General features: G+C 26.6%; 5 protein-coding genes across 6 annotated transcripts in view; 1 reads left to right on the top strand and 4 right to left on the bottom strand.

Moving 5' to 3' along the window:
* LOC132912714 (adenosine 3'-phospho 5'-phosphosulfate transporter 1) overlaps window positions 1–64 on the bottom strand; it is a 139,923-nt gene extending 139,859 nt beyond the window's left edge. The window contains exon 1 of the mRNA XM_060970393.1: window positions 54–64. The gene's annotated coding sequence lies outside the window, so the exon portion shown is untranslated. The remainder of the gene's footprint in view (window positions 1–53) is intronic.
* Window positions 65–994: 930 nt separating this feature from the next.
* Window positions 995–5,682, bottom strand: LOC132912704 (zinc finger protein 25-like). Of its 2 annotated transcripts, XM_060970367.1 has the most exons (11): window positions 5,275–5,682; window positions 5,128–5,187; window positions 4,987–5,052; window positions 4,760–4,842; window positions 4,509–4,647; window positions 4,141–4,435; window positions 3,975–4,077; window positions 3,646–3,909; window positions 1,781–2,102; window positions 1,364–1,707; window positions 995–1,273 (listed from the first exon to the last, which is right to left on the bottom strand). In XM_060970367.1, exons 1-11 carry the CDS (start codon window positions 5,288–5,290, stop codon window positions 1,034–1,036), a joined length of 1,932 nt encoding a protein of 643 aa, XP_060826350.1. In that variant the 5' UTR covers window positions 5,291–5,682; the 3' UTR covers window positions 995–1,033. The 2 variants fall into 2 exon arrangements, with proteins under 2 accessions (XP_060826350.1, XP_060826351.1); XM_060970368.1 differs by lacking the exons at window positions 4,760–4,842; window positions 5,275–5,682.
* A 457-nt stretch (window positions 5,683–6,139) lies between these two features.
* On the bottom strand, window positions 6,140–7,036 carry LOC132912735 (signal recognition particle 14 kDa protein). Its single transcript, XM_060970428.1, has 4 exons — window positions 6,840–7,036; window positions 6,699–6,771; window positions 6,511–6,623; window positions 6,140–6,417 (listed from the first exon to the last, which is right to left on the bottom strand). Exons 1-4 carry the CDS (start codon window positions 6,861–6,863, stop codon window positions 6,301–6,303), a joined length of 327 nt encoding a protein of 108 aa, XP_060826411.1. The 5' UTR covers window positions 6,864–7,036; the 3' UTR covers window positions 6,140–6,300.
* Window positions 7,037–8,130: 1,094 nt separating this feature from the next.
* On the top strand, window positions 8,131–8,667 carry LOC132912733 (uncharacterized protein C14orf119). The gene has a single exon (XM_060970426.1). It carries the CDS (start codon window positions 8,157–8,159, stop codon window positions 8,532–8,534), a length of 378 nt encoding a protein of 125 aa, XP_060826409.1. The 5' UTR covers window positions 8,131–8,156; the 3' UTR covers window positions 8,535–8,667.
* Window positions 8,668–9,322: 655 nt separating this feature from the next.
* Window positions 9,323–19,960, bottom strand: LOC132912687 (uncharacterized). The gene is made up of 14 exons (XM_060970317.1): window positions 19,709–19,960; window positions 19,427–19,611; window positions 19,122–19,287; window positions 18,428–19,030; window positions 17,015–18,355; window positions 15,543–15,689; window positions 14,624–15,451; window positions 14,018–14,548; window positions 12,743–13,939; window positions 12,155–12,664; window positions 11,699–12,063; window positions 10,026–11,617; window positions 9,697–9,950; window positions 9,323–9,621 (listed from the first exon to the last, which is right to left on the bottom strand). The coding sequence occupies exons 2-14, from the start codon at window positions 19,591–19,593 to the stop codon at window positions 9,454–9,456; spliced, it is 7,869 nt and encodes a 2,622-aa protein (XP_060826300.1). The 5' UTR covers window positions 19,594–19,611; window positions 19,709–19,960; the 3' UTR covers window positions 9,323–9,453.
* Between the last annotated feature and the right edge of the window lie 190 nt (window positions 19,961–20,150).

Raw genomic sequence — 20,150 nt, 5'->3', positions numbered from 1 at the left:
GAGAAATGCATTAAATAAAATAATATTATTTTTCACGAAATATAATTAACATGATGATTACCCATTGCTTATATGTACTTATATATTCCTGACCAGTTCAAGAATTCACCTTATAGCTCGAAAAATTTGATTTTTAAATTTTTTCATGAAAGGTTAGTTTCACCGTATCACCGCTAGGTGATTACAGTGATATATGGTCCACAGACTGAACGATTTTTAAATTTGTTTATAACTTATAACAGTAGTAGTAACAGTGTGTGATATTTAATTTGATTGACAGATTGAAATACGCGGTAAATTGTAATTGTAATGACTCATTAATAAACAACTGAATTACATTAAATTAATTAAAAATAAATTGCACATTAAACATTATAATATTATGTAACAATATACATTATTTATTGTTATATTAATATACAACTATATATACGTATATATATATATATATATATATATACATACACATCATAACATAACTTTATATTTGTTAAAGTGATTTAGAAGAATAATTGATTCATAATTGCTTGTTTCTTTAATGTACAAATAATGTAACGTGATAAATTAACCTCTATTCTTTTACTTGTCTTTTATGTATACAGGTTGACAAATATGTTGGTAATCCCATTTAGCCAGCCCATTCAGTATTTAGTAACAATATTTTTGATAAATAAATTCTTATAAGATAGGTATCTAGAGCAGTACATAACTATATTTTGTAAATAATGTATATTATACAAAAAATAATTGCTTTAAAATAAAATGCATCAATAGATTCAACTACATATTAATGTGTGACAACAATTATTAATAGATATATATTATTAAAGAATCAAAAAGATTACACCTAAACAAAATGTTTGAATTTTTTATCCACATAAAAAAGTAAATGTATAAAAACGATATTAATTATCTTTTTCATAATTTGAAAAGAAAAAACGCAACTTGACTAAATTTTGTTAATATTAGGAGAAAAAAATAAACACTTCACATGTAAATAGAAACTTAGTTAATAATTATTTCTTCTTCATAACTATAAATTTGCTTCCTTTGAAAGTTTCAAAATATGTACAATTACGTCATCTATTGTCTTTCTTGTTAAAAGAGATTTTACCATATTATCTTCTATAACAACCATAAATAAACACTTTATGTTTTCCCTTAATCTTTCATCAAAAGGTAATCTACATTCTGATGTTAATGGTTCATGCCCACATCTTCTAATTACAGCTTGTACAATATCTTCAATAGGGGCATCAGGCCAACCAAAGAGCTGTAAAATACATACATATAAACATATATTAAATAATATTTGATGTAATACAATTGTTATAGTTACAAATACTATTATTGCGATTTATACCTGAAGAGTATCATCATCAATTAATATTTTCAAAAGATCAGCTATGGCTTTTAACAATTCTTCAGTGGAAAATTGAGTAGACTCTCCTTTCTTTGTTTTCTCTGCAGCAACTGTTGCAATGTTATATAATTGTATTTGTAAATTCTTTTTTTCGACTTCATCCATTACTTCTTCTAATAGATCACGGTGTTTTGCTTTAATGTGCCTCATTAAACAATCTTGACGTATGAAAACTCTATTACATTCAACACAAGATTGTGGTGGTTCTCGTCTATGAGTATTTAAATGAGCTTGTAAGGAAGATTTTGTAGAAAAAGCTTTTGTACATTTATCACATTTATATGCTGTAACAAAGAGAATATTGTTTAATTAAAGTTCACAAAAATTATAATGTCAAAATTATAACGATTCCATTACCTTTAACTCCTGTATGAAGTATTACATGTTTAACAAGATCTTCTTTTCTTATAAATTTCTTTTCACACATTTGACATGCAAATGGGGTGGCTCCTTCATGAACAAATTTTTTGTGAACATTTAACCGAGCTTTTCTACTAAATGCTTTCCCGCATACCTCACAGTAAAAACCATTTTCACCAGTGTGATGAAATATATGTGCTCTCAATTGAGCAGCCTGAATAAATGATTTAGAGCAATATTGACAAACATGAGGCTTTTCGCCAGTATGAGTTCTTTGGTGACGATTTAAAGTTTCCCGAGCAGCAAACTTTTTTTGACACTAAAATAATTCGAAAATCAATTAATATGTCGCATATATTTTTAGACTGTTAAAATTAATTAATATAGTACCTACAATATAAATTAAAGTTCTAATTATATGAAGTACAACATTGTAAATTATATATAATCTGTAATAAAAACTTACACAAATTTTCCTGTATATAGTGCTTGCTTGTAATAAAAAAATTATATGAAGAGATTAACATTCTACTAGAATTTATACAGAGTGAAGCATTTAAAACAGGTTACCTGAATAACTTGCTTGCTTTTGAAGATAAAAGAAAATGCATTAGGCCAGACTTACTTGGTATAGAGGGACTTAATCTGATATTACTAATTTTTCTATAGGTGGGAGTATCAAGGAGATACAAAGATCAACTCTGATTTTTTTAATGGAATAATATGGTTTCTTATTTACTTCTTACTTAAATACTTCTTGTATTCTTCTTATATCTTTGTATATTTTGCGAATACTTCATGTTAACAAATTTCACCTGTTCCACATTTCGCTTGATCAACAATTAAGTGAAAATAATTTTCAAAAACGTTTACAATTTTGTAAATGGGATTTATGAAAACTGCAAGGCGATGAAATGTTCTTGAGTAAAATTTACAAACCACGAAGCAGTTAACTATCACAACATGCACTACTGGTCAGTAGATAATCCACGATGGCTGAAAGAAGTGGACAAACAGAGATCTTGATCTATAAACGTCTGATGCGACCTTTTTCATGGTAAAGTAATTGTTTCGTATTTTATTGATGCCACGCTAAATAGTCATAAATACGAGAGAATTTCAGAAGGCATTTTGCCAGAATTGTTAAAAGACATTTCACTGTATATATGACAATTCATGTGGTTCCAATAAGGCGAATGTTCTGCTTACTCAGCATGAAATGTTATTGAATTTTTGGACAGAAAATTTAGAGATCGTTGGATTGGTCAGTCATAAAGTAACAAATGGCTGGCAAGACCTGACACCTCTAGATCTTTATTTCTGAAGAAAATTAAAGGAAGAAGTATGCCACAAAAAACCAACAATCAAAGTTTGGATGCAAAAACATATAAAAAGAACTTGCTCTATAATAGATACAAATGAAATTTGTCAGGCAGTGCCATCAGTATTACAATGTTTTAGACTATGTATCCATGTTCAAGTTTGTCATTTTAAACACTTGTACTAGCATCAAGTATCTATATAACATGTTGTATGTAAATCATTGAAGTAATCGAAGAGTACTCTAAGACAATCTATTTTCTATTGCAGTTGACCTTAATAAAATAAGAAACCATACCATTGCATTTAAAAAAACAGAGTTGATCTTCATATCTCCTTGATGCCTCCACCTATAGAAAAATTAGTACTATCAGATTATAAGCCTCTTGATACCAAGTTTGGCTTAATGCATTTTCTTCTATCTTCACAAACAAGCAAGTTATTCAGGTGACCTGTTTTAAATGCCCCACTCTGTATAATAAGATAATATCAATCACAAAAAAAACGTAACTTGTTAAAATTAAATTTCATTCAAAACTTACATATTGGCATTCAAATGGTTTTTCTCCTGTATGTACACGTCTATGTTTCTTTAATGCAAGAGAAGATAGAAAAGACTTTGGACATAAATCGCATTGAACTGGTCGTTCTCCTGTGTGTACACGTTCGTGAATTAACAATTGTTGGTTAGTAAAAAATTCCTTAGGACAATATCTACAAGGTTTCTTTTGTCTTTGAGGAGTTCCAGCGTGAGTTCGTAAATGTTCACGTAAATTATCCTTTCGTGTGAAAATTTTTTGGCAAACCTATTAACATATACAATTAGTCTCGAACTCTGTTTTGCTAATTAAATATTATACATAAAACTTACTTGACAACTATATGTATTAAGAATATTTCCATGACATCCAGATTGCATTATATGACGATTTAAATGATACATTCGTGAAAAATAAGTATCGCAAGGCTCACATCTAAAACATTTTAAATTATACTATTTAATGAAATATTCGTCCTAATAGTAAATGTACACTTACCTGAAAATTTTTTTATCAGCATGAGTAGTATAACGATGTTTGTTTAATGACTTCTTATCACGAAATGATTGTCCACAATCTTTGCAGGTACATGAATCACACTGCCAATGAATTACCACAATGTGTCTTTCTAAGGATGATTTCTTTTTAAATGATAGGTTACAGTGTTGACATTTAAATTCACCACCGCTGTGCGCAGTGCTTAAATCTTCAGCACAGCAATGACATTGTGTATCAGGTACAGGTATAATTATTGGCTTATCATTATAATTTTTTTGATTATTGGAACTGTCATCTGAAATGGTCATTTTCCTTATCTAAAGTTTTTTCTTTGAAATATGTTTGACAAAATTCTATATAATATATACCTTCCATATTGGAATTATTAATATAGTCTGGATTGTTATCTTTTTCTTCATCATCTGACTCATAATTCTCAAGACTCCTTAACTGCAAAATGTTGGAATCATCTTCTTCTCTACATATATCTAAATGTTCCTTTAGCATCTATCGGAATAAATAATTTTGTCAAAACATATTGCAAATTACATTTTACAATTAAGTAATTTTTAATATTTCTACTATTAATAATAATGTCAAAATAAAGTTAAAATCTTACATCTTGTGATTGAAAGATACGATGACATGTAACACATTCATAATCTGTTATAATTTGTATAATTTGACCGTCATGAGCAATAACTGAAAAGCATAATAAAAAAAAGGCTATAATAAATAAAAAAAAAAGAATGTATCGCAAAAACAACAAATTCATTACAAAATGAACAAAAGCTATGTATAAATATATAAAATCAGAAAGTAAAAAATTATCTCTACTTTGTATACCTGTTGTGTCAGTGGATTCTCCTTGTTCAGCAGACATTATAATAGTTTCTTGTACGTTTTCTGGATCTATAAAAATCACATATCAATGTTATAGTAACTATTAAAAATTTATGTACATCATAGATTATATATTACAATTACCAAATAAATTTTCTAGCGCTGTATCTTCTAAGAACACTGCATCCTCAACTTTCACGATTTCTATAACAGAAATGACGCGTATCATATGCTACGTACTAACTAACATACGAAGTACATTATTTTCATTGGAGAACTACGGATACCTACCCATTATTTCTTCCATCACTTTTATTCTTGATAATTGGACCACAAGGCAATTGTTTGCGTTATTCGTAAATTAAATATTTTTCTGCAATTGTAGTTCACGATTAAGAACTGAATATATAAATTACAGTATTTCTCTAGCACCTGTATTCACATTAATTTAACACTAGTAATTTTGATTAAAAATTATTGAGAAGGAGCAGAAAAATACAATCGAAATTGTTGACAATCTCAATTACTTTTACACTACAAGCTTCTTAGTCACTTCTACCTGCCCCTGAAGAAATAATCCCTTTAAGCCCAAACGCATATCAAAATGGCCTATGTCAAGGGGCACACAGTATATATTTTTAATTAACATACTTCCTATAGTTATTTGTAAATCTAAGTTAACAGTAGTTTTAACATATAATCATGTTTTTCTGAAAGTGAAATTAATTTATTATTTATTTAAGGAAAATGAAAAGATAATAATTACTGCATAATATTTAAAGATAGATAATTATCAAATACCCGATGCGGTTAACGTTATTGAAAGTAGAATAATTATTAAATTAAATGTCGATTAAATAAAATGTACGTACAAATTATATATATATATATAATATATATAATTATATATTATATATATATATATATATATATGTAGTGACTTATCTACTTATTATCTACTTGACATAATTTCTTAAATTTAGTATCGTGATGCCAGAGGTGATACTTATTCGTTGTCGATCGATGATTGGTGAATTTAAATATTTTTTTTTTTATGGTAACAAATCGCGTACGTCGAGAAATCATAGAATTGAGTCTTACTCGCATTGATAATAATTATATTTTATATATATTTACGTACAAAAATTCAACAATGTATTTGTATTGACATGTATTTTTATGTTGTAAATTATTACATTGTGATTTATTTCTTAGGCAGTATTGCATTATACATTAGGGAAAATATGTTTTGTGTTATACAAAAAATTTTAATAACATATATAATAAGTAAATGTTAAACACTGAATTGTTATAATATTAATGAACTTTAGGTTTCGCAGATTTAACCTTTTTTAGTTTCTTAAGGCCATTGATATTTGACTTTAACAAATTCCAATATGCTTGTTGGAACTTATTTACATCCTTAGAATGTATCTGAAATGTAAAATATATTTCATTAATGATGATAGGTTTCATTAATGACAATTAAAATAATAAATATTACATAATAAAGTACACAATACATACAACAGTAGAAATCTTTTTGGATCTTAATGTAGCTCTTACTAAACAAAGAAATTCAGTTGGTGTTGGTAACGCAGGCCTACCTTCTCTTGGTACTGGTTTGCTGTGTCCATTAACTGAGAGAACAGCATTTTACAAATAAAAATTTCACTTTCCAATTATGTTTATAAAATAACAATACAAATACTTACATCTTTTAATAGTAAGTACTACAGAACCAGAAAGTCGAGATTTATCAAAAAGTCGTGTTAATTCCACTAAAAACTAAAATTAAAATTAATATAAAACCCTTTCGAACTAATATATATAATGTTTTATAGATAAAAAATTACCGTATCATTTTCTAGTAGAACCATTTTGGTAATTTTAACATATGTTTTTAAGGTTTGTTAGATGTAGTAATGTAACACGTTTATGCCGTTAGTATTCGGTCATTCGGTCTATCTAAATGACAACGACAATGATATAACAAACTTAATATAATGGCGAATTTACATGTTAACGACGAAATGCTCCTAACTTTGCACAATTTAATGTATGGTCTGTTATTAAAAATTTGTAACGCTTTATATATTTTTATGAATGCTTTCAGAATAGGAAGATTAATTCTATGTATTGTAATTAATTCATTATATCGGTATTAAATACTCCCTTTTAAAAATTTATATAGTAAAAGAAATATCGTAATGAAATGTAACACACCTTTGATTTGTAGAAATTGAACTTTTCTTGAGTCAAGTCTTTGGTATTTATAAAAATTTCTTTTTACGTGAATGAAAATTATTAGAAATATTCCGGCAAAATGAATAATACCAGTATACATGTACAAATTTATAAAAGCGTCAAATGTATTTATGAAAAGAATAATAGTGTAGATGCAAGTAATCTGAATCACTTAATTTCTTGTTTGAATGTCACGCAAATTGAAATCAATGATTTTTTAACTAGCCTTGTTGAGAAACAAGACAGTTATGTTGATACAGGAAGTAAATAGAAAAAGTCAATAAGAATTAAAAATTTTTTAGTTGGAAGTCTGTAGGAACTAATAGTCTTGTTCTTGTTAGTTTTAGATCGGCTGGCATCGGAAAGCGATTCGGATTTCGAAGATAAAATTGAAGTTAACCCTAAAAAATCTAAACTAACGGACTAATAATTTTGTAAGATTTCTTTGATATTGTAAAATTTATATAGCGTTTAAACGTTATATTTTTTGCATTGATCGTTATCCTATAATGTATTGTCACAACATTATGTGTGCTCACAAATAAAACCTTGTAGTGGTTAGGAACAATAATCTAAAAATAACTAAAGAAAACATTGTCAATAAAGAGTGATAAAAAAGTATATTTTTTTAATTATGTAAACTTGTAATGGTTAGAAACAATAATCTGAAAATAACTAAAGAAAACTGTTAATAAAGAGTGGTAAAAAAGTATATTTTTTCTTATGTAAACTTGTAATGGTTAGGAACAATAATCTGAAAATAACTAAAGAAAACATCATAATAAAGAAAACACATAATAAAGAGTGGTAAAAAGATATATTTTTTTATTATGTAAACTTATCACAATATATGATAGTTACAAAGTAGTTGTAACTTTTCTATTTTTAATTATGTTAATTAATTGGAATTTTATTACAGGTAGAACATGACTACCTTACTTACAAATGAAGCAAAACTACGCTATGTAGTAGAATGGTTTCAAGAATGGTCTGAGATGCAAAAAAATGACTTTCTGGATATACTTATCGAAGAATGTGGACCTGTGAATCTTGTTCATAGATTGATATCTAGCATGGAAAATTTAGGAAATGACGATGAGTATAAATATGACAGACCAACTTTGTTTCGATGTCGTGTAAAACTCTTTCGACAATGGAGTTATAATTGGTCTCGGCAGGAAAAAGATTTTTTGCTACTATCAATCAAAAACACTGATGCTGCATTTGCACAAAAATATGATGAAAAGCTATTAACATTAATACGTGATGAACATGAAAAACAATATGGCAGGATGGAAACATAAACACAAACACCTTGGAGCATATAATCTTCTTTATTATTGTAGAAGAGGTTTATACTTCTATAATGTCTAAGAATAGGAAAAAATGAAAAAAATATATGATTAAAAGACAGTACAATAAAGTTTGATATTTATATTTGATGTACATTTTGGTATAATGCATAATGAATGCATTCTATATAAATTGAAGTAGTTCTAATATTTTGTAATAGGTTTACAGTAGTTTATACAATAGAATTTGAGATTGACATATGCATTCCATAATTATTTTGAAACATCTATTTTCTGAACATACTTTTCCTTTTTTTTATTTACAAGCATATAATTTTTTTTTACAATATTTATATATAAATGTAATATTTACAATTTATAAAAATATATGAAAAAATTATAAAAAAATTTATAAAAATATATGAAAAAATTATAAAAAAATTTATAAAAATATATGAAAAAAAATTATAAAAAGTATTATTTTGGAAGTGTATAATATTTTATCCCTTTAATAAGAGATGTCAATTTGTGAAATATTACTTATTATTATTAATGTACTTAATAATAAATTCTTTTAATTTTATTATTATATTCTCTTTTAGGATTATATTATACATTTACTTAATATAATCATGATTAAGTTATTGAAAATTAAGTACATATATATATCTTATGTTTTAATTGCAAAATAAAGAATGAAAAAATCATTCAAAATATAAATGTTTTTTATATATTATTTTAAAAACATTTATGTAGTGATTAGAATCTCAACTTTTGTATTTAATACTTAGAAATAATCATTTAAAAGAATTTATAAAAGATTTATTTTTTAAATATTTAATAGGAAAGTTACATAAAATATCTTATTTTAATAAAAAGGCGAAATGGAGAAATATTCCACGTTTACTCGCTCTTATAGATTAACCTAAAATTATAATTTTGGTTCTTGCTGGAGCCATTTTATACATATTGCTTTAATAGCATTTCGACCAAGCCTATCTGATTCCTTCAAAATTTTTCTTATATCTTGTGCTCTTGAATGTTTCACAGCTAATAGGTAGGCTGCTTTTAATTGCTTGCATTCGATATATGCATTTATCTGAAAACAGAAGGATGAAAAAACTTTGTTGCAAAAGATCGGAAATCCATTTGTGTATGCAATTTTTGGTCTTACTTTAAGTTCTATGTCAGTTATTAATTTAATAAGATTATAAATATCATTTTTTAAAAGTGAGTTAGTTTCATCATGTTGATGAGTTAATAACAACTTCACACAGTGAGTCAGTACATAATCTGATATAATATATGAATTTGCAATCCCAGACGTATGACAACATTTAATTAATTGTTCTATTGCGGAAATATTGTTCTTCATTGCCAAAATGTGTCCAGTTAGAGAATACACTTTTTGCTGTGGTAAATTGTAATCTAAAATAATAACATCACTTAAATAAAAAAGTAAAATTGCAAAGTATTTAGACTATATATAAATAAAAAAGAGACCTTGGATTATTCTAAATGCTATGCCAAATCCTTCTTCAATATTCCGTCCACAAAGAATGGCTAAAACAGCCAAGTCAATCTTTTGTTGTTGATCACCAAATAATGTTGGTATTTCTAGATTAGAAGAATTATTAGAGTCTTTTTTTGGAAACATGCCTAAAAAGTGAATAGGAGCTCTTCCTTCTTTTTCACAATTTGCTAGAAACTTTGTAATTTCCATTTGTCTGGAAATTGAATTTATATGTTTATCTATCTCTGATGGTTCCATTTCCATTGTTAGAATTCCTTGATTGCTATGCATGGAGCTCGTACTTCGTTTTCTTTTACGACTTAAAATTTCAATTTGCAACTCAGATTCCAAATGTTTTTGGGCGTCGAATAAGAAATTAATTTTAGCATTTAAATCTGAATAGTTGTTTACATCGTTAAGATAAAAGCGGATACAAGTCATTGCAGCACGTATAAAATCTTTCATAAAAAGTTGCAAATGATATAAAATATTCAAGTATTGTCTTTTCTCTAAACTATGACAAATATATATTAAATATTTCTTCCAAATTAATAAATTTGAATCCTTGTTCATCATTGCTTCATGAAGTTTGTCAATACTTCCATTTCTTAAACAATATAAGTAAATTGCATTGAAAAATAAATCGGGTTCCAAATTGTTTTCTAAAGTAAAAATAAGACATTTATCAAATTCCTCGTGTTTTAAAAAGAACTCTAAAATTGAGTTATAACTTCCATAAGTTAATAAATAATAAATGCTTTCATGATAACAAATATTTTGAACCGTTACAGATGTATTTTTAATATCAAGCTGTCTTTGATTAGCGATTTTAAAGCTTCCAAAATTATTTAACACTTCTTGCGAGGTATTAAACTTGCATTGATGAGGATACTGTACATATTGTTTGTATATGCTTAAATTATCTAATATTTGTAGGATTTCTATAAGTAATGGTGGATCTTTTAATGGACGATTTTTTGAAAATTCTATCTTCTTTGTGCTTAATTCATCCACTTTAATTTCTTTGTTTTTATTAGATTCATTTATTAGCTTCTGAGTTCCATTTTTGCTCAAAATTTCTGATTCTTCTGGATATGATAGAATTACCCAATCATCAAAATTCTCAGGCTGTACTTTATCAAGACAGTGGAAAAATTTGTCTCGTGCTTGATTAAAATATCCCATTTTTAAACATGCTTTACCCCAAGTTGCCCAAACTCCTTGTGTATCTAAACATTCTAAACCTGCTTTAGTGCTTACATCTAAAGCAAGAGTCCACTGTTCTTTTTTAATTAAAAGATCTCTCAACTTTCTTAGGGTGTGATCATGTAGATTATCAGAAGGTATTAAATGTAAACAATCAAATTGAACAAGACTTGCAATAAGATCTACTTGCGATAGAAAACGATCACAATGAGCTAGTCCCGTATTAAGACCAAGCTTGGCACATTTAACTTTTGCAGCTACTAATAAGGAACGTATCATTTTAATAATAACTGTGTGATCAACTTCAGGATTTACTCTACCACCACTAACAGGTTGTAGAAGACGTTTCATTTCGTCACAACAATCTAATAGAAAACTATAAATATCCATTTTGTTACATATTCTTACATGAAAGCCTTATGAAATAAATGAAATAATATTTAAAAGTTATTATTACCTAGCATATGTTTGATGTTCGGAATGCAAATTCAGAATAGCTAAACATAAAGAAATGTTTGGGGCATATTCAAATGAAAATTCTTCTCTGATAGTATCATTGTGTTTCTGGTCTCTTGTTAATCGCCAATAATCAAATATTTCACTACTTGGAGTGGACTCCGTTCCTTGAAAAGTGTGCATTTGTAATGCGGTCTGTCGTTTACAGTCGTTGCATACGCGAACAAGTACAGAGGGTGGATAACCAGATACTTGCATGCGATGTTGAGAACATGTTGCACAAATAACCCGGCCACATCTACGACAATGATGTCGTCTATTAAACATTGAAAATATAACATTTTTGCAGCAACTACATTTCCTGGCCTATTAAACAAAAAACATTTAGAACAATCTCAAATGTTACAAACTAATAAGATAGTAATGTTAAAAAAGAAATGCATGTGATTTTAAATACCTTATCATTAGGTATCCATTCTTCTTTGGTAGGAACTACTATAGGCATAACAAACTCAACGTTTTCTATTTCTGAAGCAGAATGTTGTACATTTTTTGTTTTGTTTTCAATAGAATCACATTGTAGAGATACACGGCAATCCAATGACTTTTGAGCATAGAATCTTATAAGTTTGTCAAAGCTACTTCTTGGGATATCTGTTTGATTTAATTTGTTTTGAATTCTACTTAATATCCTTTGAATACTTTCAAATTTACAATTCATCAGCAATTGTTCTAACATTAATAACGGTTCCTTGATAAGATGAATATATAATGGTCTCTCTTGAACATTTAACATACTTAAAATGTCAATTCCTAGTAGAGTTCGTCTATATTTTATAGTCTCTGTTGCTTTACAATACTGTAATAAATAATTGCAAATAAATCTTAATGAGTCAATAGACTCTAATTTTTTTAAGACAATCTTGCAAAGTTTAATTGACTGACCCAAGGGTAATGCCTGAAAAAACTGGAAAGAACAATATACTTTATTAAAAGCTAAAAATTATTATTTATAATATTAATTTTAGAGTATCTTTTAACATACCTTTAAAGTTTGTTTAAAATTTTGAGATTCATTTTTTAAAAAACCAATTAAAAAATCTTGTGTTACAGAAGGATGTATTTCTAAAGAAAATGCTTGACATTCCATCCATTCCAAACACAATTCAAATTTATCTGCATTGATTAGTGATTTGATAATTTGTAATGGGTCAACTTTTTCTGTACAATAAGCAATATTATACGAAATTTCGTTGGATTTAATTATACAATATGGAAGCATTTTATGAAAAATTAGCACTCTGTGCAAGATTTCATTCAATTGTAACTTACAATGTATAGGTAATTTGTAGTTATCTATATGATATACTGTATGAAGTAATGCATTTTCACAAATATTTATATGCCACTTGTTAACATTATACAATACTGTCTGACTTAATATATATATATCTTTAATTTGATATAAATATTGCAATATCTCCGTGTTGAATGTATCTTTTTTTTTCGAAATTATGTGACTGAGAATTTTATCTCGAAAACATTGCAATTCACTGTTTAAAGCAATATGGGTTGGTAAAGCATTTATAAGTCTCAAACAAGCATCCAATTCATCTTCCTTTAACATAAGTTCAAAATGAGACCACAATTTTTGTATTGATATTGCCTCGGATATGGCTGCAAGAGTTTGATTATTTTCAAATAATAATTTCAATTCCTTCGTCCAATATGACGTTAAAAGATTTTCAAGACATGCAATGCGTTTCAAGTTATCACAACTGTTTCTTAAAATAGTAGGATTTTCATTATTTATCCTTTGTAAAAGATACGAGACGACCCAATATTGGCCTTCTAAGTATTGTAATAAACTTGGTCTTATATTATGATTTTTCCAGGTAGTATTATACTGATTAATTTGTTTATGATTATATGAATTGAAATAATTTGAATATTTCAATATTACATTGTATGAGTAGGAAAGTGGCATATACTGTATAACTATATCTTCATTAAAAGATTTAAAATAATCATTTATTGAAAATAATTTGTTACTGTTATTACTTATTTGTAAATCATTTTTCGAATTCTGAGAAATGAAAGTTTGATATTGTTCTACAATTTTTGGAAGTAACATTATCTTTTGTTTTTCTATTCTTTGAGTAGACTTCTCACATGAGTAATAATTTAGATATTCATGAAAAGCATTAGTTAAATCTTCATCCAATGAGTCTGGGTTATAGACCTAAAAATATAAATATCAATAAAAAACTGTATAAACATATAAGTATTTTTAATAAGTCATACAGAAAAAATAGCTTACTTGTATACGAGGTGACCCTAAAAATTCATTAGCCATTACAAAAATTACTCTTGGATCATGGGTAATGTCCAAATCTTGCCAAGCTGGTTCATTAAGTTCTTCAACTTGTATAAAAAATTTATTATCTAACATTATGTTATTTAATAATTTTGATCTAAGTGCAGCAATTGTTACTAAACCCAAATCACCAATTAAATAACCAACTGACATTAATGAAATTGCATGCTGTAAGTTGTTAAAAGGAGGACGATTTCCCCAAATAGTTAAAGCAGTATGTAGAAACATCAGATTCCATGTATTCAAAAGAAATGCTAATGTTTCATTACCCACAGATAATTCACTCAAATCTAAACTTGCAAGACGAGATGTTTTCTTTAATACAGTTTGAATTTCAGAATTGTTTAAAATAGTTTTACAAACATCAGGATCCAAACGGGATTGATTCACGTTTAAATTATGCAAAATTTGCAACATTTCTGTTAATATCTCTGAAACACATTGATTTGGTCTTTGAAGCTTATAATTTAAATCCTACAAATTAAGATATTATTATTATTTGGTTATTTAAATTTGTTATACAATTCTCTGAAAATTTTTTATACACACCGACTTAGATGAAGCTTTGTTCAAAACAATACATCCATTTTCCTTACTAATGATAGTATAACTTGAATCTTCTTGATAAGAAAGTTTAGGGCAAGTATTTGTAAGGATACTATATGACAAATTAACTTGTAAATCATGTGCAATTGCTTCAAGTTTTTGTGGTTCAATTTTAAGTTCAAATATTTGGTAACCAAAATAATAATGTAATGGAATTTTTAATAAATCAGAAACTGTAGATATTGTATGTTCAGTTGGAATAATTGAATGTAAAAGTTGTAAGTGGGAGCACATATTTTGCATATATTTCTGAGATCCGCAAGCAACTGTTACTGTTTTGCTAAGTATTTTTAAACCAGGCAAATAATTACTATCTTTTAATATTTGATTAATTGTATCTTTATCAATCTGCGATTCTTTAAATTCGTGATGATTAATCATAATATCAGTCCAAAAGTTTTCCTTTTCTTTACATTCCTTTATGCATAATGCAATTCTTGCATCACAGAGTATATCTTCTACAGAAGCCACATCTTTCTTTTCATATAACAATTGACAAAATTTGTGAAAGAAGTATACATATTCAGTATTATCAAATGTTTTACACAATTTTAAGTATTTCATTGCAATTTCGCAAAGATTCTGTGAAATTGGGTAAATTTGACTCATTGTTAAAGCCAAATCTAATGCACATATTGCTAATATTTCATTATTGGTGAGAATTTCCATAGATAATAATCGCAAATTCATTTCTTGAGATACCAAAAAAGTTTCAAATTGACTAGTTTGTCTAGAGGATTTTATACCCTCTTGTGTAACTAGCCTTATATTCTACAAAAATATTATTGTAAGATTAATTACTATTAATTATTATTCTTATAGATTAATTTCTATAGATTATTAATTAATTGTTACTGTGTACCTCTAGTGTAGAAAATTGTGAGTTTTCTGGAGATTGATCATTATTTTTCAACGTATTTGCTTGTTTACATACATTTTCCCTAAGTGTATGTAATGCTTTGGAAAACTGCACTTCCCCAGTTAGCTGGGTATTCTTCATATTGCATGTCTTAAAAATCAGAACATATTAATATAGGCATTAATTAAATATGTTATTTCAAAACATATTTTCTATATGGTTGTTACTGAATGTTTCTGTTTTATCATTACCGTTGCATAAAGTTGAGTATTAATACTTCATTAATTGTTATTATTACAGTCTTTTTTACTAATCTTTTTCTATGCAGATCAATTTACGAGATAAAAAAGTATTCGAGATTGCCTCTGATAATAAAGATTATGATGAACAAAGTGAAAATGAAATAATAAAGCCTAAAGAATTAAGAAATTTAAACCTTTATATAGAAGATGAAAATAGATACAGACCATTACATTCATATGTAGACAGTTATAACAAACATGAAACCATAAATAAAATACAGCATACAAATATGTATTTCCATTTAGAATCAAAAATATGGGAGAACTCTAATATAAGGGAAGATGATGCACCATTTATTGCTGGTTTTAAGAAAAATCTTGATAAAGTAATTACTACTAGTTTATTATTAGATAATAATAAAAATGTAGCTTTATTAATATTTACTTTCAGATTATAAAAGACAGGAATTCAAAATTTGCAAAATAATTCTTCTTTTTCAAAGATAACTAATGTTGCTGCTAATATCAATAAGAATAAAAGATCAATTGCTGCAAACATATTTGAAGAAGATCCTAGATATGCTGATAGTACAGAACCAGGAGAAGAAGCCTATGACTATGATCAGTTCAAAAAAGAATATGAAGGACAAATTGAAAAATATATAAATTCTAACAAAACCTTGAACTTTACTGATGAGGGAAAACTAGAAGAACATCCTAAAGAGATATTACAAAAATTAGTTGATTTCAAAAATTGTACAAACCTAACTGGTACATTTCATATTAAACCACTAAATTGTTTAATGTACAATTATGAACAACAAAAAGATAAACGTATTGTTAAAAGAACATTACGCAAAATAGGTCTAACTATTAAAGTTTGGTTTTTGATTTATGTATGTGTTGCAATTCCTTGTTGGTGCCATAGAGGTAAATTATATTATTAAAGATTTCATAAAATAAGAATAGCTTTAAATACATGTCAGTGTATTATTCTATAGGATGGTGCTGTTGGTGTTTCCATTTTAAATTTTGTTTTCCAAAAAAAAGAATATTATTTGCAAAGCAATATTATGCAAGTAATCCTCCTGGTATATTCAGAAAAATTCAAAGAAAAGAAGAACAAGAAAAAGAACCGACTAAATACGAGCCTACTGAGTTTGAAGAAGACATGTATAAAAAATTAGAAGCTGCAATAAAAAACATATAAATAAATTATATTAATAAAGTTACCTCTATGATAGCTTGTGCTTTTGCATAATCATTTTTCCATAAACATCTAATAATTAAGCTTTCTTTTGTTGCTAGCATGAAGTTCACAAATAATGGTTTATGGATAATGTCTTTAGTTGTTATATCATCTGTTGTTAATACTAAACTATTAGAACGTTTTCGCCATTTAGTATTATGTACTAGTTCTGATTCAGAACTATTACTAGATCTTGTCTCTGTTCCATCTGAAATATTACCTTCTTGATAAAAAAATATCTTTTCTTTGGAACAATCGGAAGGTAACTTTCCACCTAATAAAGATTTAGGTTTAAATTTAGATAAATAACTTTTATTTTCATATTTTATACTAATATTTTTAGTAAATTCCGAAGTTGTATAAAGTTCAAATCTCCATTTAGCATCTGTTATTGCTGCATTGATAGAAGCAATATTGTTTTGAATTTTTTCTTTTTCTTCTATAGATTCTTCTGTGCATGCAGTTTCTGTTATTGAGATAATATCCTCTAAGTGGAATAATATATCTCTCACAGCATATTTGTTACAAATAAAACCTCCTAGATGTTGTTTCATCCACTTACTTTCGAATTTTAATTGCTCATGGGATTTATTTATATAGCTTTTGTCATAATTTTTTTGTGTATGACCAAAGTCTTCATATCGCAAAAAAAGTAAACAAAATATATTTTCTATTACTTGTATTCGTAGATTAAGCGGAAATAACATTTTTATATAATGATCCATATCAAAAAAATACTTTGATATAATAGATTGCTTTGCATCATAACTATTACACAATAAAACACCTTTCAAAGCACTTAAAATGCTACAATATGCTATGAAAACATTTTCAGGTTCGCAAACATCTTTTAATAAATTTTTTACTTTTTCATAGTTTTGTTCATATATATCTGTTGTCATTTTTAATACTAAAAGACTATCAAAATGTTGTAAAAGATTGAATATCTGCTGTATAGAAAGCTTTTGCTGAAAGTCAGTTGTCTCTATTATCTCATCATGATATATGTTATCTGTTTTAACATCTTCTCTTATGCAGTTTAAGATATATTTTAAAATTTTTACATTTTTCCATAGTACATTTTGTAATTCATTCAATGTGGGATCACATAATATATCAAAATTACATTTAGGTATTAAAAATTCAATTGAATTACATATGAAATCATAATCTTTCTTAGCATTATTTAAAAATATTTCTTCTTGCGAATACTCATGCAAAACTTTAAATAACAAAACTGGCCAAAATGCTTTTAATAATGTACTGGATAGTATTAATGAAACATCATTATATCGTCCATTTATCATTAAAATATAACACATGTCCTAAAAAAATATTAATATTACATACAAATATTTTATAATATCTTATATAGTAATTTATATTCTGTTACTTACCAAAATGTCTATGATCCAATGTAATTTATTATTACTTATTCTTTCTATAAGATTATTCTTATTTAGAATAGGGGCAGAAGCAGAAGGAAAATGAAATAATATTTTCTGAATTTTCAATACATGATTCAAATTGTTATTAGGTTTGGAATGTATATAAAATTCACTAAGAAAAGTACACCATTTTTTTAAAAAGTGATGATCTGTTCTTGAATATAATGCAAATTCAATATCTTGAATATTTTTAGTTTTCAACATCATAGGAAAAAGCCATTTTGACAATGTAGGATCATTAAATTCAACAATATTCATTTTTGAAATAATACATAATATACATCCAAAATAATTGTCATTGTCTGATTTCTGTTTAGATAATTCAAATTCCATCAATTCTTTTATCAGCAAAAAATAAAAATTTTGTAAATTATAAATAATATTAACTGATGACTTAGGATAAATTAACAATAATTCGTTAAGAATCCAACATGTAATAAATGGATTATCACAAACATTTTGTTTCAGAAGTATAAAATAACCATTCTGTATTTTCTCAAAATCTTCTGAACTTCTTTGTTCTAAACTATTTTTATAGAATGCTAGTAATTCCTACAAAATGCATAATATAAAATAAATTATGAATATAATTGAAATAAAATATATAAATGAATTTGTATAAATTAATTCAATTTTAAAATACCTGTTGTAAATATATCGTCAAATTTTTGTACAATTGCAAAGCATATATCATTTGAACATAACTTTGTGGTTTTTCTACATATTTAGTATCTAAAGCTATATTGTCAAGAAGTTTATGCAATAATATATAACTTATCCATTGATATTGATTCTCATTCTGAGAATGACTGTAAAAATATATAATACAAAAAATTATTTATTTTAAATGGTTTAAAAAAATATTTTAGATAGTTTTACGTATATACATATATTGTATATGATAAATAAAACATTTTTAATATATAAAATTTCATTCTATATACTTACATTAAATTTGTAATCAGAGTTTTTGATTCAACAAAATCTTCAATATCATTGTTACATTGTAAAAAAAAAGATTTGTTATTATTTCTCCGGTAAATAATAAGAGACGTATACCATAATTTTGATAAAATGTATTTATTTATCTCCAATATCCTTGTTTCTCTTGACATGTTTTCAAAATTTACTTACTATAAAAAATAACCACAGTGCACAAAGTATTTCAGTTATACATCACATATTGACAATACCGTTAAACTTTACTTTAGAGGCTCAAAAATTACTGACTTTTCTTTTGCAAGCTTATAATTTTTGATGTATAGAATTCCAAAAAACAAGTTTTACAGCGAGGACTCCATTAATCCAAAGGTTATAATTAAGTTGTCAAACTGATCCTTTTTAAGGTATTTACATGTTACTTTGATGCCATATTGCTCCTATCCATCATCTGATTGGTCCGCACCAATCATATAAATAAACATTATACGACATTATATATATAATTTATATGAAATAAACATTATATGACTGTGATCCGCACATATGACCATTGGATTGAATTTTACCAAAAATTCGACACTTGCTAGGGAAAACCGTCCAAAAATTGAATCGTGAAAAATCAACATGGAAGACAAGGGGGTTCTCATTTTACGCATACATGACATGCTAGAATGCTTGTCAATAAATAAAATACAATTACTGTACTCATCTCCGTCTGTCTCGCAAGAAT

Source organism: Bombus pascuorum, chromosome 12 (genome assembly GCF_905332965.1).
Source record: "Bombus pascuorum chromosome 12, iyBomPasc1.1, whole genome shotgun sequence".
Lineage (NCBI taxonomy): Eukaryota > Metazoa > Arthropoda > Insecta > Hymenoptera > Apidae > Bombus > Bombus pascuorum.
Note: the sequence above shows the minus strand (reverse complement) of the source record. Positions and strands in the feature narration are given on the sequence as shown.